General features: G+C 57.2%; 2 protein-coding genes across 5 annotated transcripts; one reads left to right on the top strand and one right to left on the bottom strand.

The window, feature by feature from the left end:
- The first annotated feature begins 2,657 nt into the window (after nucleotides 1–2,657).
- Nucleotides 2,658–3,053, top strand: ALX3 (ALX homeobox 3). The gene has a single exon (XM_064398842.1). The coding sequence runs from the start codon at nucleotides 2,739–2,741 to the stop codon at nucleotides 2,967–2,969; it is 231 nt and encodes a 76-aa protein (XP_064254912.1). The 5' UTR covers nucleotides 2,658–2,738; the 3' UTR covers nucleotides 2,970–3,053.
- Nucleotides 3,054–5,897: 2,844 nt separating this feature from the next.
- Nucleotides 5,898–20,051, bottom strand: STRIP1 (striatin interacting protein 1). 4 transcript variants are annotated; one of them, XM_064398840.1, is made up of 21 exons: nucleotides 19,897–20,051; nucleotides 17,713–17,782; nucleotides 17,370–17,444; nucleotides 16,694–16,828; nucleotides 14,945–15,065; nucleotides 14,599–14,667; nucleotides 14,123–14,229; nucleotides 13,597–13,724; nucleotides 12,560–12,742; nucleotides 12,259–12,476; nucleotides 11,926–11,991; nucleotides 11,669–11,732; nucleotides 11,023–11,094; nucleotides 10,477–10,551; nucleotides 10,214–10,311; nucleotides 9,570–9,696; nucleotides 9,377–9,477; nucleotides 9,094–9,160; nucleotides 8,264–8,368; nucleotides 7,913–8,117; nucleotides 5,898–6,255 (listed from the first exon to the last, which is right to left on the bottom strand). In XM_064398840.1, the coding sequence occupies exons 1-21, from the start codon at nucleotides 19,945–19,947 to the stop codon at nucleotides 6,008–6,010; spliced, it is 2,385 nt and encodes a 794-aa protein (XP_064254910.1). In that variant the 5' UTR covers nucleotides 19,948–20,051; the 3' UTR covers nucleotides 5,898–6,007. The 4 variants fall into 4 exon arrangements, with proteins under 4 accessions (XP_064254910.1, XP_064254908.1, XP_064254909.1 ...); XM_064398838.1 differs by lacking the exon at nucleotides 19,897–20,051 and adding an exon at nucleotides 19,731–19,890; XM_064398839.1 differs by lacking the exon at nucleotides 19,897–20,051 and adding an exon at nucleotides 17,863–17,998.

Raw genomic sequence — 20,051 nt, 5'->3', positions numbered from 1 at the left:
CCAGCCTGGGCAGGAAGGGAGTGGGAGGAGAGGGATGAGGAGAGGAATGAGGAGAGTGGAGCAAAAAACCCCTGTGCCCACCTCCTCTGCCCCGTCCCCACGCAGTCACAGCATCCCAGTGGGACCCTGAGCACCCGCTGCTCCAGCCAGGCTTTCCCCACCTCCAGAGGCTTTTCCTGCCCACAGCTCCCGCAGCGAGTGTGGGTTTTGCCCTTCTCAGGGATGGATTTTTCCCTTCTCAGGGATGGGTTTTGCCCTTCTCAGGGATGGGTTTTGCCCTTCTCAGGGATGGGTTTTGCCTTTCTCAGGGATGGATTTTGCCCTTCTCAGGGATGGGTTTTGCCTTTCTCAGGGATGGGTTTTGCCTTTCTCAGGGATGGATTTGCGCTGCTGCGTGTCCATGCTGAGCCCTTTCTCCTGGGGCAGCACCTCGACATCCCCCGGGATGGGATGGGATGGGATGGGATGGGATGGGATGGGATGGGATGGGATGGGATGGGATGGGATGGGTGGGATGCCAGGGCTGTGGCACGGACAGTTCTGGGTTTCCTTGGCACTGTTAACACCCCCTGGTGCTGTGCCTCTCCCCCCAGGTGAGAAGGGCTGCAAAGCTGGGTTCCAGGCGATTCCCACCGCCTGCAGGGTCCCCCCAAAAGCCCCGGAGGAGTTGGGGTGCCCACTGGCAGCACCCCTGGGCAGCCTCCGGGACTTCGGGATCCCCGAGCTCCCCGAGCCCCTGGGCAAGAGCAAGAGCAAGAAGAGGAGGAACAGGACGACCTTCAGCACGTTCCAGCTGGAGGAGCTGGAGAAGGTTTTCCAGAAGACGCATTATCCCGACGTGTACGCCCGGGAGCAGCTGGCACTGCGCACGGACCTGACCGAGGCCAGGGTGCAGGTACGGGCACAGAGGGACGGGCATGGGCACCCTGGGGCTGCCAGGAGGGGGGATTCTCCTGCCTGCAAGGTGGTGCTGAGATGGAAGCTGCTTTCCCATGAAAATGCTAAATCCCAGATGGAAATCTCAGGCCGTGCACCCTCTGCTGTGCTGTGGGTGTTGGTTGTCTCTGAACCCTCTGCACTCCCCCCCTGGACAAGCAACAAAGGGTGGGAAGAGCCAAAATTTGGGAGGTCATTGTCAACCCCTCACCCTGAATGCCCTGATCGTGATGCCCCCCGTGCAGCCATCGTTCCCAGCCCGGCAGAGGAATCCCGGGAGCTCCGCGAGGGTGGGGCTGGGGTGGCACCTCCTGGGACGTGGGGCAGGACGGGACCGACCCTCCCTCCCCAGGAGCTGCTTCCAGGGGTGTCCCCATGCCGTTTGAGGCTCCAAGTGGGAAGACGCAGCTGCAGGGGGCTCCCAGCAGGGAGGAAATGGAGGTGGAGGGTTCAGCGAGAAGGGAGCACCCGCTGGGAGCTGCCATCCCCAGCAGCAGGAATGGGGACAAGGCACAGGCAGGGGAAGCGTCCCCAGGAGCCCAGCGGAGCCTCCGAACCCAGATTTGGGGTGGACTGAGATGAAACCACCCGCAGCCACGAGAGCCCCAAGCCAAGTGTCCCGGCAGGGCATCCTCCTCTCCGGGAGGTGCTGCTGGGGCTGTCCCCACCCCAGCACGGAGGGGACATCAGCACCCAGAAAGCCTCATTCTGCAGCAACATCTGGGATCAACAAGTCCCAGAAGCAGCAGGGAGAGGAAGGGGGAGCAGGACGGATCATTTTTGGTGCGGGACAAGATATTCCCGGTGTTGATAAAGGGCAGAGAGCTCCAGCAGCGCCCTTAGCGCGGCTGCGGCTCCCGGAGCGCCGGGCACCGTGCCCGGCCCCTGCTGCTGCTGATGGGAGGCTGCAGCGGCCGGGGAAGGGTCCCGCACCTCAGCCCCCTCCTCCACCCCCAGGTTTGGTTCCAGAACCGCCGGGCCAAGTGGCGGAAACGGGAACGGTACGGGAAAATCCAGGAGGTGAGAGATGGCTCGGGGGCTGCTCCAGCCCTGTGTGCCCCCACTCCCAGGGGAGGGGTCCCACCGCACCTGGGGGAGCCCCGCATCAGCCATTCCTGCCCCTTCCACCCCACATCAGCCATTCCTGCCCCTTCCTTCCCCCCACATCACCCACTCCTGCCCCCTCTCACGTCACCCGTTCCTGCCCCTTCTCCCCGGTTTCCCCCACCCTCGGGAGAAGAGCGGCCCGGGATGGAAAAGAGGGAGGATGGCATTTTTCCACACGCAGGAAGATGCTGCTTTACGTCCCACTCCATTGCCCTCTGGGGCAGGTTTTGGGGTGTTCCTCCTGAAGACCTCCTTTAGCTCTCTCCGTGCTTCCTGCCCCCCTTTTCTGCACAACTGCCTTTCCTCCCCCAGTATCGAAAAGCATAAAAATAGTTTTAAACTCTTCACGCACATCCCTGAAGCCAAACTGTCCCGGGGGGAATTATTCAACCAGGATTGAACCCCCCCAAGGGCAGAAAACAGAGCAAAGGCATCGCTCCCTTTGCACCGCGTGGGTGGGGGGATCTGAGGGGGGATGAGGGGGATCCAGGAGGGGTGAGAGGGATCACAGGTGGGATAAGAGGAATCCTGAAGTGGGGAGGGAGATCTGAGGCAGAATAGGGGGAAACTGAGCAGGGTGTGATGTCCCCACCCTCATTTTGGGCTTGTTGTTGTTTCAGCTGCAGAACAACCTGTGGCCGAGCCCTGGGAGCCCCCCGGGGCTGCTGCCCCCCGAGACCATCCCGTCCCCCTGCATGTCCCCGTACCCCCCCGCCCCCAGCAGTGGCTTCGTGGGCATTCCCGCTTCCCCGGGCGCCCACCCCGGCATCAACAGCCTGTACCCCCTGCACGGGCTGCCCCCGCCGGGCCTGGCCCCCCACCCCTTCGAGCCGCCCGCCCAGCACGACTACAAGGCGCCCACCCTGATGCCGCTGAGGATGAAGAGCAAAGAGGGCGCCGGGAGCCTCCTGAACTGGGCCACATGATCCCCCAGGATGGACACGGAGCCCCCCCGAGGGTGTCCCCCAGCCCGGGGAGGGGGGTCAGGGTGCTGGGGTCACCTTCACCCCTCTCTGCACACCCCAGCACGGTGTCGCTGCCCCCACCCCGGTGAGAGGGGCCCAGGGGGGGCTGTGGGGAGGAGAAAGAGGAGCCCCCAAAGCCAGGCTGCCCCAGCAGGGCTGGCACTGCAGCTCGGCACCCCGGAAATGGCTCCCCAAATTTCCTGAGCCCTCCCAGCACCTTCAGGGGTTTGATGGAGATTCCAGCCCCCGTGTGTGCCCCCTGCCCCAGCCGGGCACTGCCAGCCGTGGGTGGGCTGAGGAGGGACTGTGGAGCACCAGGGCAACTGGGGGCAATTCTCCCCTCCCCAGCTGAAATTCGGCTGCTCACGCCCTGCCCAGCACAACCAGCAATGGCAGAAATTGGGCTCTTCCTCTCCCAGTCCCATACTGGGGAGACAGGGCTGGGACAGCTGCTGGTACCGGGGGTTACTGGGGGCAGGAGCCCCAAAGCCCCCCCAGAGCACACAGCTCGTTCTGCTCCCTCTTGGAGGGGAAATAAGGCCCTGGCACAATAAAGCATCCCAAACTGAGGCTGTTTCCCTGGCAGGGGTCTCCCTGTCACCCCTCAGGAAGGAGTTTTAATCCCAGGTGAGAACCCTCCCAGGACTCCAGCTGGGGTGTTGGGACACAAATGGGTGATTTGGGGGGTGGGAAGGGGTTTGTTCTGCATTTTGCAGGGTTCTGAATGTTACTGTGGTACCTGCAAGGCCAGTAATGAGGGGGCACCTCATCTGCTCTGGGGGTCACCAGGGGGGCTCCCCAAGTCCCCAAGGAGCGAGGTGTCCTGTCCCCCCCCCCCCCCTTCACCCACTGTGGCCTCCCCCACTGCAGGGAAACACCAATAAACGAAGCCAGGAATGACCCTGCTCACCCCAGCACCAGGAGATGCTGGCACCCCCCAGGGACACCCTGGGGCCAAACCCCTCCCTGCAAAATCTGCAATGCCCCCCAGCCCCACATCCTGATGGGGGGACACCCCTGTGGGGCAGCTGGATCCCTCGGGGGGCACCAAACCTGCTGTTCCAGCCCAGCCTGGAAAGCCTCAAGGTCTTCAGGCAAGCCCTGGCAGCCTGGGCACAGCCTGGCCACAGTGGGTGCCACAGGAGGCAGCCCAGGGCTGCCCACCCTCACCCAGGGCAGCTCACACCCCTCCCACCGGTGGGGATTTTGTTATTCATTTCTAAACAATAAACCACATTTTTCATAAGTTAATTATGGCTCCAGCAGCCCTATAAAGCCAGGGGGGCTGGGGATGGAGACTCCCACAGGCTCCTCAGGCCTGTTCTGCTGCTGGGAATGGGGCTTGGGGGGCAGGATGGTGCTGGAGGCACCCACGTGGGTGCCAGGGGTGGGTACAGCCCTGGCAGGACCCTGGGGGCACATCCAGCAGCTCTGTGGTTGAGGAGGGCAGTAAAAAATCCAAAAATTAAAAAAAAAAATCCCAATTTAAAACCTCTGTCCTAGGGAGGATAAAATCCGTTTGTCTCCACTGAGAGCTGGGCTTTGCCAGGACCTGATGCTCCCTTGGAACCTGGGCTGAGGGATGAGGTTTGGGATGCTCAACACCCCACACAATCAGAGTGCTGCAGTCCCTGGGGCTGGAAAAGCCCTCTGGGATCATCCCAGCCAGCAGCACCACAGTGTTTCTTTCCAAAGCACGTTCAGGGTTACTGGGGTGCAAAGTGGTGCTGAGGGAGCTGAGGGAGCTTTGCAGTGTCCTGAGCAGGTCCAGGGCTGAGGAGCAGGTGAGCAGGGATTCCTGCAAGAGGTTTACTCATCATTAAACCAAGCCAGGGCAGCATTTCCTTCTCTGTGCCTCTCCTGGAGGCACAGCCAGAGCTGGCTCTGTGCTGCCCACAGGATCAGGTGCAGCACTGGGCACCCGGATGGAGCCAGGCTCCAACTCAGTGTCACCCTGGCTGAGGGGGAAGAGGCCAGGATGGGGACAGCTCCAGGCAGGGATTAAGGGCATGTCACCATCCAGGCTGTGCCCACAGAACCTCTCTGATGGCTCACAAGGCTGAGTTTGCAGCTTCCAGGGCTGGGGCTGAGCATCCCCACAGCTGGATTCACTCCTGGAGCTCCACAGGCTCAGAATCCCAGCAGGTGATGGGTGGAATTGGTGCTGTCCCAGGCTCCCTCTGCCCACAGCCATCTCTGCAAATCCCTGCCTCAAATCAGGGTGAATCCCCCAGGATTTCACCCCCCAGGGCTGCTGCTGCCCCTCTGCCAGGGAAGCTGAGGCCAGGCAATGTGCAAGGCTGAGCTCTGGCAGGATTTGGTGTCAGGATCCTGTGCTGGAAGCAGGGACCAAAGAAAATCCCAGTGGCAACACCTCAGTGGTGTCAGAAATCCCAGGAGGGGTCAGTGAATGGGACAGGGCAAGGCCTGGGAGAACCTGCTCCCCACAAGGCCACCAGCCCCCCCAAACCAACAGACCTGGGTGCAAGGTAAGATTAAACCTGCTGGGGAGGGGCCATGTACCCCCAGGGTTTGAGGGATGAGTGGGGACAAGGACCTGGGATGAGGAACTCTCATCCCAGCCCAACTCGAGGCAGGAGGGACAGGGACATGGACAGAGCCCAGCCACGCTCGGGGCAGAGGTATCACCAAATATATATAATATATGTACAGCTCCTGCACCCCTCGTGGGTGAGGGGAGGCCACCCCAGCCCCTCAAGCCCCCACAGGCACCCTGACCCCCCAGAGGGGCTGGGCAGGGCCAGCCTGGTGTCCCACCCAAGGAACCCCCTCCCACACTGCCCCCTGCTCCCCCTTCCTGGCTGGGGGGCACGAGAAGGGCGGTGCCTCTGAAAGCATCACATGGGGTGGGCTCCATCATCTCCCCAAGCTCCATCATCTCCCCAAGCCCACCACGACAGCACAGCCACCCAGAGACCCCCCAAACCTCAGGTCAGCCTCGAGCTCTCCAAGCAACCCACCCTGCCTCCCTGTGTCCATCACTGCAGCAGCTCCTCCCAGGAGATGGGCCTGGAGAAGACCTCCCTCTCCAGCCAGAGGTCGTAGTTGACCTGGAAATCCTCGGGCAGCTCCACACGCTGGCCCAGCACGCTCTGCAGGCAGTTGTCCACGGGCACGAAGTCGGGGTTGCCGTGGGCACGGTCGTAGCGCCGCGAGTTGAAGCGCTCGATGCTGGCACGCAGGGCACACTCCTCTGCCTGGAAATCCCAGGGACGGGCATCCAGGTCTGGGAACGGGGATCAGAGTGGTCAGAGAGGAGCTGGGGACTCCTCAGGCAGCCCAAAGCCCTCGGTGGGGTGGTGCAACCCCAGCCAGACTGAGCCCCATGCGGCTGCTTGCTGATTCCCACACCAGCCAGAGCAGGGAAGAATCAGGAGGGTAAAAGCTGAAAAACTGGTGGGTTAGGATAAAAACTGCTTAATAAAGAAAGCAAAAGCTGTGCAGCACAAGGGAAGAAAAAGAAGGAGTTAATTCCCCACTTCCCACAAGCAGGCAGGTGTTCAGCACCTTCAGAACAGGCCCCCATCCCAGGGAATGGTGACTTGGATGACAAACACCATCACTCCCAACATTCCCCAATTTCTCCTTTTCCTCCCACTTTAAATCCTGAGCATGATGTCCTAGGGTCTGGAATATCCTCTGGTTCTGTCTCCTCCCAACAACCCATGCACCCCCAGCCCCCTCCCACTTGGGGAAGATCTTTGTAAGTACTTCAAACAAAGTGCAGAGCCAGGAGCACCAGCAGCTCCACCACCACCTCCAGCATTCCCACCACAGGGAAACAACCACAATGAAGCCAGGAATGGGGGCTCCCTTCAGCCCCACTTGCCTCAGCACCAGCAAATGCTGGTACACCCCCACAAAGGACATTCCTGGGCCAAAACAAAACCTCTGAAACTGCAATGCCACCCTCTCCCAGCTCCCACACCCTGATGGTGGGAAGGGGACATCCCACTGGGGCATGTGGACCCCCTCAGGGAGGAACCAAACCTGCTGTTCCAGCCCAATTTAGGCCAAAAAAGGGTTTTCAGCCCAGACCTGGCAGAGCCCTGATCCCTGCAATGTCACCACCCAAAATCCCTCCCACACCCAGACATGCTGGACTGTGTCTGGCTCAGCTGGGATTTGTTTTCTCACAGGAGTCCTGCCACTGCTGGGCTTTGCAGTGGCAGCTGGCAAGGTTTTGGGAACTCACCAGCATTTTGGCTCTGCTGGGCAGAGCTGCCACAGCACCAGCACTGTCTCCCAAAATTCCCACCCCATCAAGTCCATGCAAGTGGGCAAGATCCTGGGAGGGGACACAGGCCAGCTGACCCCAGTTAGCCAAAGGAATATTCCAGATTCTGTGATGTCACATCAGATATAAAAGCTAAGGAAAGGAGGAGGAATGATGGGGCATTTGTTATTTAAAGCATGAGCCTTCCAGAGCAGCAGGTCCACGTGCTGCAGCCTGGCTTCTCCAAGGTGGCTGAACATCACTTGCTGATGGGAAGTAGAGAACAAACCTGGTTTTTTTCTGTTCTTGCTGTACTGAACTACCTTATTTCAACCTACAAGTCATTCCCCAGCTGATTTCCTCTGCCCTGTCCAGATGGGAAAGGATAGAGCAGCTCAGTAGACACTGCTGCTCAAGCTCAACCAGTCAAGGTCCACCAAGGGCAACCCAGCACACCTGCCCAAGCCTCAGGCAGCAAAGGGCGAGCTCGGGGCACAGCCCCTGGAGCAGGAGGGCTGGGGATGCCAGGGGTGCCACAGACCCCAGAGCAGGAGGGCTGGGGATGCCAGGGGTGTCACAGACCCCAGAGCAGGAGGGCTGGGGATGCCAGGGGTGCCACAGACCCCAGAGCAGGAGGGCTGGGGATGCCAGGGGTGCCAGGATGTACCGTTGCCGTAGGCCCAGTCGTCGTTGAGGCGGTGCCGCACTTTCTGGTAAATGGCTGACATGGTTTTCATGTTGCTCTTCCTCCACTGCCTGCCCAGGTACTTGGTCTGCACCTTGAGCAGCTTCAGCACGTAGAGCTGCATCATGGCCTGCTTCACCTTCAGAGCCCGCTTCAGGATCGGCGCCGACTTGAACACCACCAGCATCTGCCAGAACATTCCCAGATCCCGCTGGGATGGACTCCTGGGCCAACCCCTCCTCCATTCCCCTGCTCAAGCCCTGGGTTGTCCCAGGCTATCCCCAGCGCAGGTGCCTGGCCAGTGCTGAGCTCCAGAGCCCTCCCAGCCCTCACCATGGTGCGGGAATGCTTCCACTTGGTCAGCTTGTTCAGGATGCGCAGGAGGTTTATGCAGGAGAAGAGGTTCCGCCAGCAGAACTGGTTGTTGTCTCCAGCCTCCTGTGGGGAAGGAGATGCAGGGTCAGGCAAGGGATTGGAGAGGGGACGGGGAGAGGCTGGAGTGGTCTGAGGAGCCACGTCCAAAGGGGACAGTACAGCATGTGGGCATGGAATCCTCCAATCATGGAATTAAGATTGGGAAAGCCCTCTGAGATCATCAAGTCCAACTGTTCCCACAGCACTGTCAAGGCCACCAGTAATCCCTGTCCCCAAGTGCCACATGCACACCCACACATTTTCTGAACACTTCCAGAGATGGTGACTCCAGCACTGCCCTGGCCAGCCTGTATCAGTGTCTGACCATCCTTTTCACAAAGAATTTTTCTCCAATATCCAACCTGAACTTCCCCTGGCACAGCTTGAGGCCATTTTTGCTTGTCCTGTTCCCTGGGACTAGAACCTCAAACCCCCAGCTCCATCCCCTTGTCAGGGAGTTGTGCAGAGCCAGAAGGTCCCCCCTGAGCTCCTTTTCTCCAGGCTGAATCCCCCCAGCTCCCTCAGCCCCTCCTGGTGCTCCAGCCCCTTCCCCAGCTCCATTCCCTTCCCTGGACATGCTCCACCCCAGCAGACACCTGCCATTCCCATCCCCATCCCCCCCCCCAGAACCCCAGGAGCTGAGCACAGGAGAGCTGAGGGTGCAGGGGCTGGAGCCCTGTTGTGTCCCTGCATCCCACATTCCCCGGGCACACCCCAGGTGCCAGGACTGTCACAGCACGAGGACTCACCAGGCTCTCTGCCGTCAGCTCTGGCAGCTCATGCACAACACAGTAGGGGTAGTCCAGCACAGAGATGCTGTAGGAAGGAGAGGGGTGCTTGTGCTGCTGCCCCAGATCCCCCCTGGCCTGGGGGGCAATGCAGCTCCCACTTCCCACACACTGCAGATGGGCTGTGGTGGGAACTTTGCAGCTCTGCCTGAGCCACAGCCAGGGAGGGACTGCAGAGAGGCCAAAGAAACAGGGACCCCTCCCAACATCCCCCAGGAATGCAGGTGGGCTGCCTTCTCCTCACCTGTTCTTGGCAGTGATGTAGGACATGATGTTCTGGTTGAAGAACTTGAGGATGAGCGGGATGCAGTTGGCAAAGACCAGGTGCTGGGCCATGTACTCAAACTGGGGAGGAGAACGTGGGTGAACAGGGACCCACTCAGGGTCCTGCCATGCCCAGAGACCCGTGGGCACAGCTGGACCCCAGCCCACCTCACCTGGTAGATGTGGTTGAGCTTGAAGTGTTTGAGCAGGAGCAGCAGCACAGCAGAGATGGCCTTGACAATGATCTCCTTGTGCCGATTGACATCCACGCCCAGCTTCATGCTCTGCAGCACAGTGGTCCTGGGGGACACAGAGGGACAGTGTCAGGAGGGATTCTTCCCTCTCAGGGTGACACAGGTGTTCAGGGAAGCTGTGGCTGCCCCATCTTTGGAAGTGTCCAAGCCCAACCTGGTCTAGTGGAAGGTGTCCCTGCCAATGGCAGTGGGTGGGACTGGATGAGCTTTAAGGTCCCTTCCCACTCAAAGTATTCCATGATTCCTCAAACCCTCCCAGGGTGCACTGCAAGGGACACCACAGCATGCTGAGCATGGGGGGCTCCAGAGGCATCTACAGCTGCCCTTCCCAAACCCACTTGGCAGGATCACAGAATCGTTCAGGTTGGAAAAGCCCTCTGAGATCATCAAGTCCAACTGCTCCTGCTGCAGGAGGCCACCAGTTCCTGCAGGGTGCAATCCAGGGCAGAGCAGGGTCATGTCCCCCAGGGAGCCCCAGCCCACACCAGGTCACTCTCCCAGCTCCCTCCCATCCCTCCTTCCCTCGCCACCCCCAGGCAGCTGCTCTGCTCCCAGACACTCACGGCATCTCCTCGGGCAGCACATCTGCCAGGATGTTGATGGAGTCTGTCTTGGCTTTGGAGGTGGGGGCTGCAGCCAGGAGGATCTTCAGCAGAGCAATCTGGGAAGAAGAGAGAGATGGAGGGGGAAAGGGAGCTGCAGGGGACTGGCAACAGGCCCTTTCCCCACTGCAGGAGGGAGGAACAAGGAAGGGCCAGGGGCAAAAACTTGGGATGCATCACTGGAAAGGGACTGATCCAGGGAAACCCAGTGCTCCCCAGCTCACCATGTACTGGGGCAGGCTGGGCAGCAGGCCCTGGTACAGGATCTCTGCAGGGACTTGCTCCACTTCCTCTTCCCCCTGGTGCCAGGAGAGACCAGAAAACCTCATCCCAGGAGCTGCCACCAGCACCATGGAGTATGAGCCCATGGAGTAAACCCAAATCCTGCCCCAAACCCTCTGCCCCAGAGAAACCCCTCCCCAGCAAAACAAACCCCTCAGCCCTGCCAAAAAACCTGGCAGGACCGTGTGCCCTCAACTCCCAGCCCAGGATCTCCATCTCCATCTCCATCTCCATCTCCATCTCCATCCCATCCCATCCCATCCCATCCCATCCCATCCCACCCCATCCCATCCCATCCCATCCCATCCCATCCCATCCCATCCCATCCCATCCCATCCCATCCCATCCCATCCCATCCCATCCCACCCCATCCCATCCCATCCCATCCCATCCCATCCCATCCCATCCCATCCCATCCCATCCCATCCCATCCCATCCCATCCCATCCCATCCCATCCCATCCCATCCCATCCCATTCCCACACTCACTCCGGAGAGCGGGGAGCGCAGGAACTCCTCTTCCATGTGCACCTGCACCTCAGCAATGGACGTGTACTTGTGCTGCAGGGGACAGGGTGGGGTCACCACAGTCCCCCAGTGCTGCCCCCAGTCCCAGCCTGCTCCCACCACCCTGTTCCATCCCTCGCAGATCCCTGTCCCAGGGGTGACCTGTAGATGTGCAGGGTGGGAGCTGCTGGGCTCAGGTCTGCGACAAGGCCAGTGGGAAAGGGATGAAGACATGAAGAGAGGGATAAAACCCCCTAAGAAAGGGATGGAACCCCCTAAGAAAGGGATGGAATCCCCTGAGGAAGGAATGGAATCCCCTGAGGAAGGAATGGAATGCCCTAAGAAAGGGATGGAATCCCCTGAGGAAGGGATGGAACCCCCTAAGAAAGGGATGGAATCCCCTGAGGAAGGGATGGAGTCCCCTGAGGAAGGGATGAAGTTCCTTAAGGAAGGGGCTCAGACAACCTGTGAGTCCAGGATGAGAGTAAAGCTTAAGGCTGCTCTCCCATCACTAGGTGGAGGAAGGGGAAAATGGTCAGGAAAATCCAAGCTGAGCTGTGATGGGAGCAGGGAGATGGGCAAGGGGCACCCATACAGCAGCAGGGGCTGGAGGAATTCCCCAACTCACCAGCTTCAGGGTGCGGATGCTCTCATGGATGGGCCTGGGCAAGCCCACCACGGTGTTGGTGTCACTAGAGGAGGGAAAGAGCCAGGCTGGGAGCAGAGCTGAGCACCCAGGGGTGGGGCAGAGACCACCCAGGGATGAAGCCATGGACCAGCCAGCCAAGGCCTTCTCTGCTGCCATGTAGAGACAAAAGCAGCCCCCAAACTGGCCTCTCCCACAGGCCCCTCATAATGGCAGCACTGGGCTGGCTCTGCACCCACCTGCCCAGCGTGTAGCCGATGAATTTGCTGCGGCTGGATTCCAGGAACATCTCAATGTCCTTCTCCCTGCAGCAAAGGGAGAAGGGAAGAGTCACACCTGCTGGAGCATCTGGAAGATGTCCAGCCAGGCACAGGGAAAGGCACAGCCCAGGCATAGGGAACAGCCTTGCGGTCGGTAAAGCGTGCCAGCCAACCCCACAAGAAAACAGCCATCGAAGTGACCACTCCATCCCAAACACCTTCCCTACATCCCTGCTGAGATTCCCAACATCCAACAGCCTCCATTTCCCTGACCCTGCTCCAGTCCTCCCAACAGCGAGACCCCGGACTCACCGGACCTTGGGGGCCCAGGGCAGCCCTTTGGGGCAGGTGATGCGGTCGCTGGGGGGGTGCTGGGTAGGGGGGGGCATCACTTCATCCCGTTCCAGGGGGAAGGTCTCTCCCTCCAGGCTGTTGTCATCATCATTTTCTTCTTCTTCCTCGCGGGAGTCATCAGCTTTGTACGGATCCCGCTCGTTGAAGGCATCGAGGTTATCCTGCTTAATGAGGGCCTGGAGCGGGGAGAGAGGGAAGGGAATGTCCCAAAAGCAAGCCCAGAGGCTGGCAGTGCCCTCCCTAATGTCCCTGTCCCCACCTTGTGCTCCCTCCGGCCGCGCTTCTGCTGCTGCTCGATGAGGTCGGAGGCGGAGGCGGGCGGGGAGGCCGCGCGCATGTTGCGGATCACCTGGATGCTGTCCTCGGGCAGGGGGGGCAGGCCCAGCATCTCCCTCTTCTCTGCCTTCATGCTCTGCAGCTCCTCAAACCCTCCCAGGGTGCACTGCAAGGGACACCACAGCATGCTGAGCACGGCACAGGGGGCTCCAGGGACAGCTGCACCTGCCCCTCCCAAACCCACTTTGCAGAATCACAGAATAGTTCAGATCGAGTCCAACTGCTCCTGCTGCACTGCCAAGGCCACCAGTAATCCATGCCACCAGTGCCACATCTGTCTCCTTTAAATCCACCTGGGGATGCTGACTCCAACATTGTCCTGGGCAGCCTGTGCCAATGCCTGACCACTCTTTCCATGAAAAAAACTTCCCAATATCCAACCTAAACCTCCCCTGGCACAGCTTGATGTCATTTTCTTTGCCCTGTCCGTGTTCCCTGGGATCAGAGCCTGATCCTCACCTGGCTATCCCCTCCTGTCAGGGAGTTGTGCAGAGCCAAAAGGTCCCCCCTGAGCCTCCTTTTCTCCAGGCTGAGCCCCCTGCAACTCCATCAGCCACTTCAGACCCTTCCCCAGTAACGTTCCTCTCCCTGGACACACTCCAGCCCCTCAAAGTCTCTCTTATCCTGAGGAGCCCAAACCCTTCCCCAGTTTCAAACAGGAGCTGCCTGTCCTGTGCACCTCTTGCCATTGACAGAGGCAGAAGGGACAGGAGGATGTCCAGGCATCCACAACTGTTCAGAACTTTCCCTTCCCCAGCCAGGGACCTTGCTTTGGGTCTATCCTTAGTATCCAGCTCCAGACACCAATATCCAGTGCTCCCTGTGGAGGAAAACCTGGGACTGGGTTTAAAGGAAAACTGAACACCAGAAAAAGAGGATGGAGCAATTACAGCCAACTCTGAGAGCAGAATTCCCTCCTCTGCCAAGTATCAAACCAGACATTCCACGGCCTCTCCTTACCAGCACAGTCTTCCAGAGCAGAAGCAGCACTTTCTTCATGGGGAAGTGTGGAGCATGGCCGCTGCAGAATTTGGTCACCATCCCAAAGAGCATGACAGAGAAGGGCTCATTGTTGTACAGAGGGGCTCCTGCAACCACACAGCACCATCAGCCAGGAATTCCTTACCCCTGGCCTCACCCCCATCACCAGTATCACCAGCTCCTGCACTCTCCTCCCCATTAGGTCCAAGATTCTCACCTCACCCCAGATAGCTCCCTCTCCCCTTCCAAGGCCTCATAAACACCATAATTTCTTACCTTTATGTTTAAGAGGAAACAACAGCTCAAATATTCCAGTTTTTTTCTCAGGGAGAGAGCACCCAGCAGCAGAAAAGGCTGGATGGCTTCCTCTGCTCACCTCCCTCTGCCTCAGAAGTGGTGCAGAAACCAACCCAGTGCTGGCAGTCACTATTACCCAACTCCTAGAGCCAAATCCCATGTGACTGTCTCCAGCCCTGGAAGCTCTATCCCTGCTGCTGGTCCTCACCCAGCTCTGCTCGGAAGGTTTGCCTCATGCTCTTCCACTCAGGCTTGTCCCCCTCGGCCTCCTGGCGCACAGTCTCCACAATCAGGTACATGATGTTCAGCAGCACCCTGCAAAAACCAGGGCACCTGAATCCCTGCCAGGGATAAGTTCTGGAAGCACTGCCAGCAGCCAGGGCTCAGGGAGAAGCTGGAGCAACCCAGATCCACAATTCAGGTACCTGCTCCACACCAGTACACAGGCACTGGGGGGAAAAGTCTCCACAAGTCCAAACAAGAAAAAAATCTGCTTTCCCAAATGTTACTGCTTTCATATCCCCAACCTGTCCCATTCCTGCTGTGCAGGCTGAGCATGACAGACACCTGCAGGAGCTCTCAGAGCTGGGACAGCTCTGGGACCCCTTGCAGTGCCTGCCTCAGCCTCCCAAAGCTCCCAGAGAACCCTGGAGCCCCTCCTGGTGCCCCAGTCCCAGTCCATACCTGAGGTCGGTGCTGTCAGCCAGGGAAATGGCCGGTTTCCTCACGGCACTGGAACAGGCTGCGCTGTTGCTGCGGAGGGAGAACAGCTCAGAGAGAATCTGGGGGAATTCAGACTCTGTCATGGGCACTCCAAGTGCCAGCTCCACACCCTGAGACAGACACTGCTGCCATGAACTCCCCGTTCCCAGCCATGTGAGGAGGAGCAGAGCTGCCTGTTTGCTGCCAGGCACTTTGATTCATGGGGAATTTCAGGATAAATCAGGTATAATCCTACATTACACATCCACCCAGGATGTCACTCTGGTGAATTCCAGAGCCTCCTGAAGTGTTTTCCCCCAGTACTCACTCAATCTCCATGTTGAGCAGCTCCACCAAGGCGTTGAACGTTCCCACCTCCAGCAGGAGGAAGATGTTGTACCTCATCCAAGCCTGGACCTCGGCCTCGGAGCTGCACTCCCCGAAGGTGCCTGCGAGGAGACCCTGCTGATGCCAGCCCCACGGGCCCTGCCCAGCACCCCTGCCCACCCTCCACACTGGGGAACTGGGGTGCAGGGCGTGGAGCTGCCCTCTCTGGGTAATGCACTCCTGGTCTGCAGAACTGGGATAACACAGGGACATCAGCCTGATTTTGGGCCAAACTGCTCTAAACTATCTGCTGCCAGGAGATTCAGCTTGGTTCCAGACATCCCAGGTGGAATGGAATCCACAAGGAATGAAGATTCTTCAAAATACTATACATTAAAATAATTTGTAATTATCATATCATATTACTACTATATATTCATTATGTTATATATTGATATATTACATACAATACATATAACACATTGTGTATAATGTATAATATATAATACGAGTAATACAAACTATATCTGATACATAATATATATTAAATGCATTTAATATATAATGTAGAAATATATTAAATACACAATGCATTATATGTAAGACATATAATGTAATATATATAATATATAATATATAATATACAATATACAGTATATTATATGTAACATGTATTGTAGATTATAATGTATTATGTACTACATGTAGTACACATAATTAAATATTTTTATGTACATACTATACATATGAGATTATATTGTACTATGTCTCATATATATAGTATACACATATAATTATAATATGCATTCTATATGTAACATATAGTACAATACAATCTACAAAACATATTGTAGACTGAATTGTAATCTACAATATATATTGTATCATATATACTATAATGTACATTGTATTATAATACGTATTATAATACATATTATAATACAATGTACATTACAGTATATATAATACAAAACTCTGTATTACCTATTGTGTATCACATAGTACATATACTATACAAAATGTATCAAATATATATTACATATAAGTATCTTTTATATATATATATCTTATACATATAAAAGATACAAAGATATATAAAATATATATATAAAGATATATATAAAACATATCTTATCTATACCTTTTATCTATATTATATATAGCTTATCTAGATATAAGATCTAGATAAGATATATAGATATACATATCTTATAGATATCTATATATCTTACCTAGATATAAGATCTAGATAAGATATAGATAGATATAAGATTTAGATTTAGATATAAGATATATAAGATATATAAGATACAGATAAGATTTAGATATAAGATATATCTAGATATAAGATATCTATAACTAGATATATCTAGATATAAGATTTAGATCTAGATATATAAGATATATATCTAGATCTAAATCTTATATCTATATAGATCTCTATAGAAGATAGATACATATATATTACATACATATAGATATAAGATATCTACATATCTTATATATATATATAGGTCTTATATCTATATCTTATATATATCTTATATCTATGTATAAACTTTATAAACGTAAAGGAGTTCTACATTAACTATTTAAATACAGGCTATACATAAAACAGTTAACGTATACAATATAACACATACAGCTGCCCATCTAACTGTACAATATATACAATATATACAATATATACATTAACTATACCCCACTTCACGCAGCTAGCAGGGGAAGCAAGGGGCAGTGCCGCTGTCACCTTGTGCCACGTAGAGGATGGCGCGTGCCACGCGCAGCCGCTTCTCGCGCGCGGTCACCTCCAGCCCGTCCAGCAGGCGCATGGCGTGCGTGCGGTGCTGCGTCCGCTCCAGCTCCGGCCACCTCTTGTCCCGCACTGCAAACCAAGCAGGGCTCTGGGGACAGGCTCAGCCGGGCCCTGCAGAGCCAGGGGATGCTGGGGAAGGGCTGCCGGGACGGGTGAGGGCTGAGGGAGGGCTCCTGCTCTGCAGCAGGGGGTACAGCAGCCGTGGCATCACCGAACGGCCTGAGCTGCACGGCACCCACAAGGATCAGAGAGGCCAGCTCCTGGTGCTGCACAGGACACCCCAAAATCTCACTGGGTCACTGAGTGAACTGTCCAAATGCTCCTGGAGCTCTGGCAGCCTCGGGGCCATGCTCATTCCCTGGGGAGCCTGGGGAGTGCCCACACCCTCTGGGGGAAGAACCTTTCCAGATATCCAGCCTGACCCTGCCCTGACGCAGCCCCAGCCCTTCCCTTGACTCCTGTCCCTGTCACAGGGAGCAGAGATTGAAGCTGCCCCTCAGAAGAAGCTGCAGACCCCGGTGAGCTCTGACATCAGGCTCCTCTTCTCCAGGAAGAGAAATCCCTGTCCCTCCCCAGGGGAGAGGAATCCAGAAAATGATCCAGCTCTTACTGTGGATCCTGAAGTCCTCCTCGAAGCATTTTCGGTTGAGCAGGAACTCTGGCCCCTCTGTGTAGCTGTACAGCTCTGCCAAAAGAGGAGAAGCTCCAAAAACCTGCACCAAGCTGCAACCCAGCCCTGGGAAGTGCAGTTTTAGCAAAATATCAAAATGTAATAAAACCCCACCCAGTGTAAGGCCAAAAAGATGAACTACACATATCTTGCCCCTTTTAACAACAATACAGCATTTAAATATAATAATAAAGCGATACTGGAACTGACAAGAGTTCCTTTAATTCTACCAGGAGAGGAAATGATGGTTGATTAATTGATCCATCACAGAAGGATTCCTTACCTGACAGCTCTGCTGTCCATTTATCCGTGTCTGCATATTCAAACTCCAGGTCTGGCGACTCCGAATAGCCCTGAACACATGGGAGAAAAATCAATTCCATTACAGCATAGTTCAGGAAAACCAAAACCCCTGAAAACACTCACAATTCACCTCATCCTCCTGCAAATCCAGGGCTGGTCTTCCTGGTTTAGGGACCAAAAACATTCCTGCAGCAGCACAAACGTTACCGAGGCAACCCCAGCCCACCTCCTGCGTCTCCAGTGCCGCATGGAGCCACTGCAGCACCCCCAGAGCACAACAAACACGGCAGGACACAGGGTCTCAGAGGGTTCTCTGAGATCAGGGAGCTCCCAGAGCTCTCCCATTTCACACAACATTGGGAAAATTTGGGCTATCCCCCTGTGCTGTCTCAGCAGATGGGATTAGTGAGGATGAAACAACTCCAAACAGCTTTGGAGAGGCTGCAAAAACATCCAGGAGAATCTTTAGTGCACTAAATACCAGCTCCCTTTACAGAAATCAAGAACATCGACCCACAGCATTCCAGGGCACCCAGCCTGAGTGGGGCAGCTGCACAGCAAGACTCACAAATTTCAGGATCCTGAGCACAGGGCAAATCCACACCAGAACTCTCCTGAATTATGAGGCTCCCGCTCCTGAGCACGGGGAGGATCCAGAACAGAATCCTCACCCAGCCCTGAGTGAGGGGCAGACCCGTACAAGAACCATCCCAAATCTTGGGGCACTCACTCCTGAGTGAGGGGCAGACCCAGAGCAGAATGCTCCTGAATTATGGGACTCCCACTCCTGAGTGAGGGGCAGATCCACACCACAACTCTCCCAAACTCTGGGGCACCCACCTCTGAGTGAGGGGCAGACCCTGAGCGGAATTTTGGGACCCACACTCCTGAGCACAGGGCAGACTCAGACCAGAACCCGCTCAGGACATCCACCCCTGAGAGAGGAGCAGAGCCAGCCCAAATTTTGGGGAATGTATTCCTGAAGAAGCAGCACACTCAGAACCAAACCCACACAAATTCTGGGGCACCCACCCCTGCATGAATCCACAAGCAGAACTATCCTCAATTTGGAGGCTCCCACTCCTGACAGGGGCAGGCCCACATCAGAATAATCCCAAATTCCAGGAGTCTCAGAGAGGGGTAGCTCGATCCACCTCAGGTTCTCCAGGATTCCCCCTCACATCCCTCCCCTGGCATTCCAGGGACCTTCCTGAGGAAGCCGTGGGAGAGAACGGCTCTGGGGCCATCCCAGGAATGAAACACTTTGGAAAAGCCCCGGGATACCTCAGCTCCACAGAACCCTCCGACCCCCCAGGCTCAGGGTGACCCCAGCACCGCGGGGTGTCCCCGGGGGGGTCGGTCACCTCTCGCTGGATCCGAGCACGGCAGCGGGACCCGACACCCACCCCGGGCAGGCAACGACCGGCAACAGCGAGAAAACCCCCGGATGGGCTGGGAGACCCCCGGGCCAGCCCTGTCACTCCCGTTTGGGACCGGCCGACCGAGCCACCCTCGCGGCCCAGCCCGGTCACGGCCCCCGGACCTGGGCAAGGGGTGGATGGATGGATGGATGAAGGGGAACCCGGCACCGACCGAGACCGGGCAGCCTCCGGCAGCCCCAGGGCCGAGCAGGCCGGGCAGGGAGAGCCTCTCGGCTCCACAGCCCGGGGCCACTGCGCCAGGGAAGCGGTACCGAGGCAGCGGCCGGTCCAGGACCGGTTCCAGCACTGGAGCACCGGAGCCAGCGGCCGAGCCGGCCCGGGGCTGCTCCCGGGGAAGGCGGTGCCCAAGCACGGCTGGCAGAGCCGGGCACCGGCACTACGGGCACTGGCACCCACAGGGATCCACGAGCACGGGCACCACCGGACACCGGCACCGCCCGGACACCAGCACCGCCCCCGGGCACCGGCACCCACGGGCAGGCCCCGGACGAGGCCCGGCGCGGCCCGCCCCGCCCGGGAAGGCCGCCCCACTCCCGGCGGCGGCGGCGGCGCTGACCTCGGAGTCCTTGCGCGGCGGCCGGGCCAGGTCGCGGCCCCTCCCGGGCGCGGCCGCCCCACCGCGGCCCTTGTTGTTCCCCGGGACCGGGACAGGGCCCGGCCCGGGGCCGCCACTCGGCTCCATGTCGGCCGCTCCGCCGCGCCGAGCTCTCGCGAGGACTCACCCCCTCCTCTCGCGGGAGCGGCAGGGAGAGCCGGGGCAGCGCCGCCGCCATGTTGGGAGTGGCACCTGGGGGAGCGCCGGTGTCTCCGGTGGGTGCGATGCAGCTCCGCCCGCCGGCCCCGCCGCTCCGCCGCGGCGGCCGCGTCACGGCCGGCG

This window comes from Passer domesticus, chromosome 25 (assembly GCF_036417665.1).
Source record: "Passer domesticus isolate bPasDom1 chromosome 25, bPasDom1.hap1, whole genome shotgun sequence".
Taxonomy (NCBI): Eukaryota; Metazoa; Chordata; class Aves; order Passeriformes; family Passeridae; genus Passer; species Passer domesticus.
The sequence above is the reverse complement of the archived record's forward strand: the minus strand, read 5'-3'. Positions and strand labels throughout refer to the sequence as shown.